The sequence below is a fragment of the Sinocyclocheilus anshuiensis genome, unplaced genomic scaffold (genome assembly GCF_001515605.1).
Source record: "Sinocyclocheilus anshuiensis isolate Anshui unplaced genomic scaffold, SAMN03320099.WGS_v1.1 scaffold745, whole genome shotgun sequence".
In the NCBI taxonomy this organism is placed as follows: domain Eukaryota; kingdom Metazoa; phylum Chordata; class Actinopteri; order Cypriniformes; family Cyprinidae; genus Sinocyclocheilus; species Sinocyclocheilus anshuiensis.
Window position 1 is genome coordinate 269629 of NW_015540128.1, and position 396 is coordinate 270024.

General features: G+C 38.4%; 1 protein-coding gene across 1 annotated transcript in view; it reads right to left on the bottom strand.

Annotated features, from left to right (window-relative positions):
- Positions 1-396, bottom strand: part of dnm1a (dynamin 1a) — a 60801-nt gene that overhangs the window by 34931 nt on the left and 25474 nt on the right. The window contains exon 12 of the mRNA XM_016484511.1: positions 3-45. Within this exon, the coding sequence (XP_016339997.1) occupies positions 3-45 (43 nt within the window). The remainder of the gene's footprint in view (positions 1-2; positions 46-396) is intronic.

Here is a 396-nt window from a genome sequence, read left to right on the forward strand (position 1 = left end):
GCCGATCCGCTCCATCTCCTCTCTCAGCATGGGATACTGGGCCAGCTGTGACACAATCACACGCGTTTGTGATGCCAAACACCAAATAAACACCACACGAGAGTTCGCAACAGGGATAGTCTTACTAAATAATGAGCGTGATTGTTTTTGAGAGAAAACCTGTTGCAAAGTCTGTGAAATCACATTATTTTTTTAAGTATCAACATAAAGAACACACTATTAAACATAATCTTACATTAGATATGTATGCATATGTGGAGAAAACAGGCTGACGTTAAGAAACTCAATCATGTTTGTATGCATCAACATATGTGACCCTGGAGCACAAAACCAGTCATAAGGGGCAATTTTTCGAAATTGAGATTTATACATCATCTGAAAGCTGAATAAATAAGC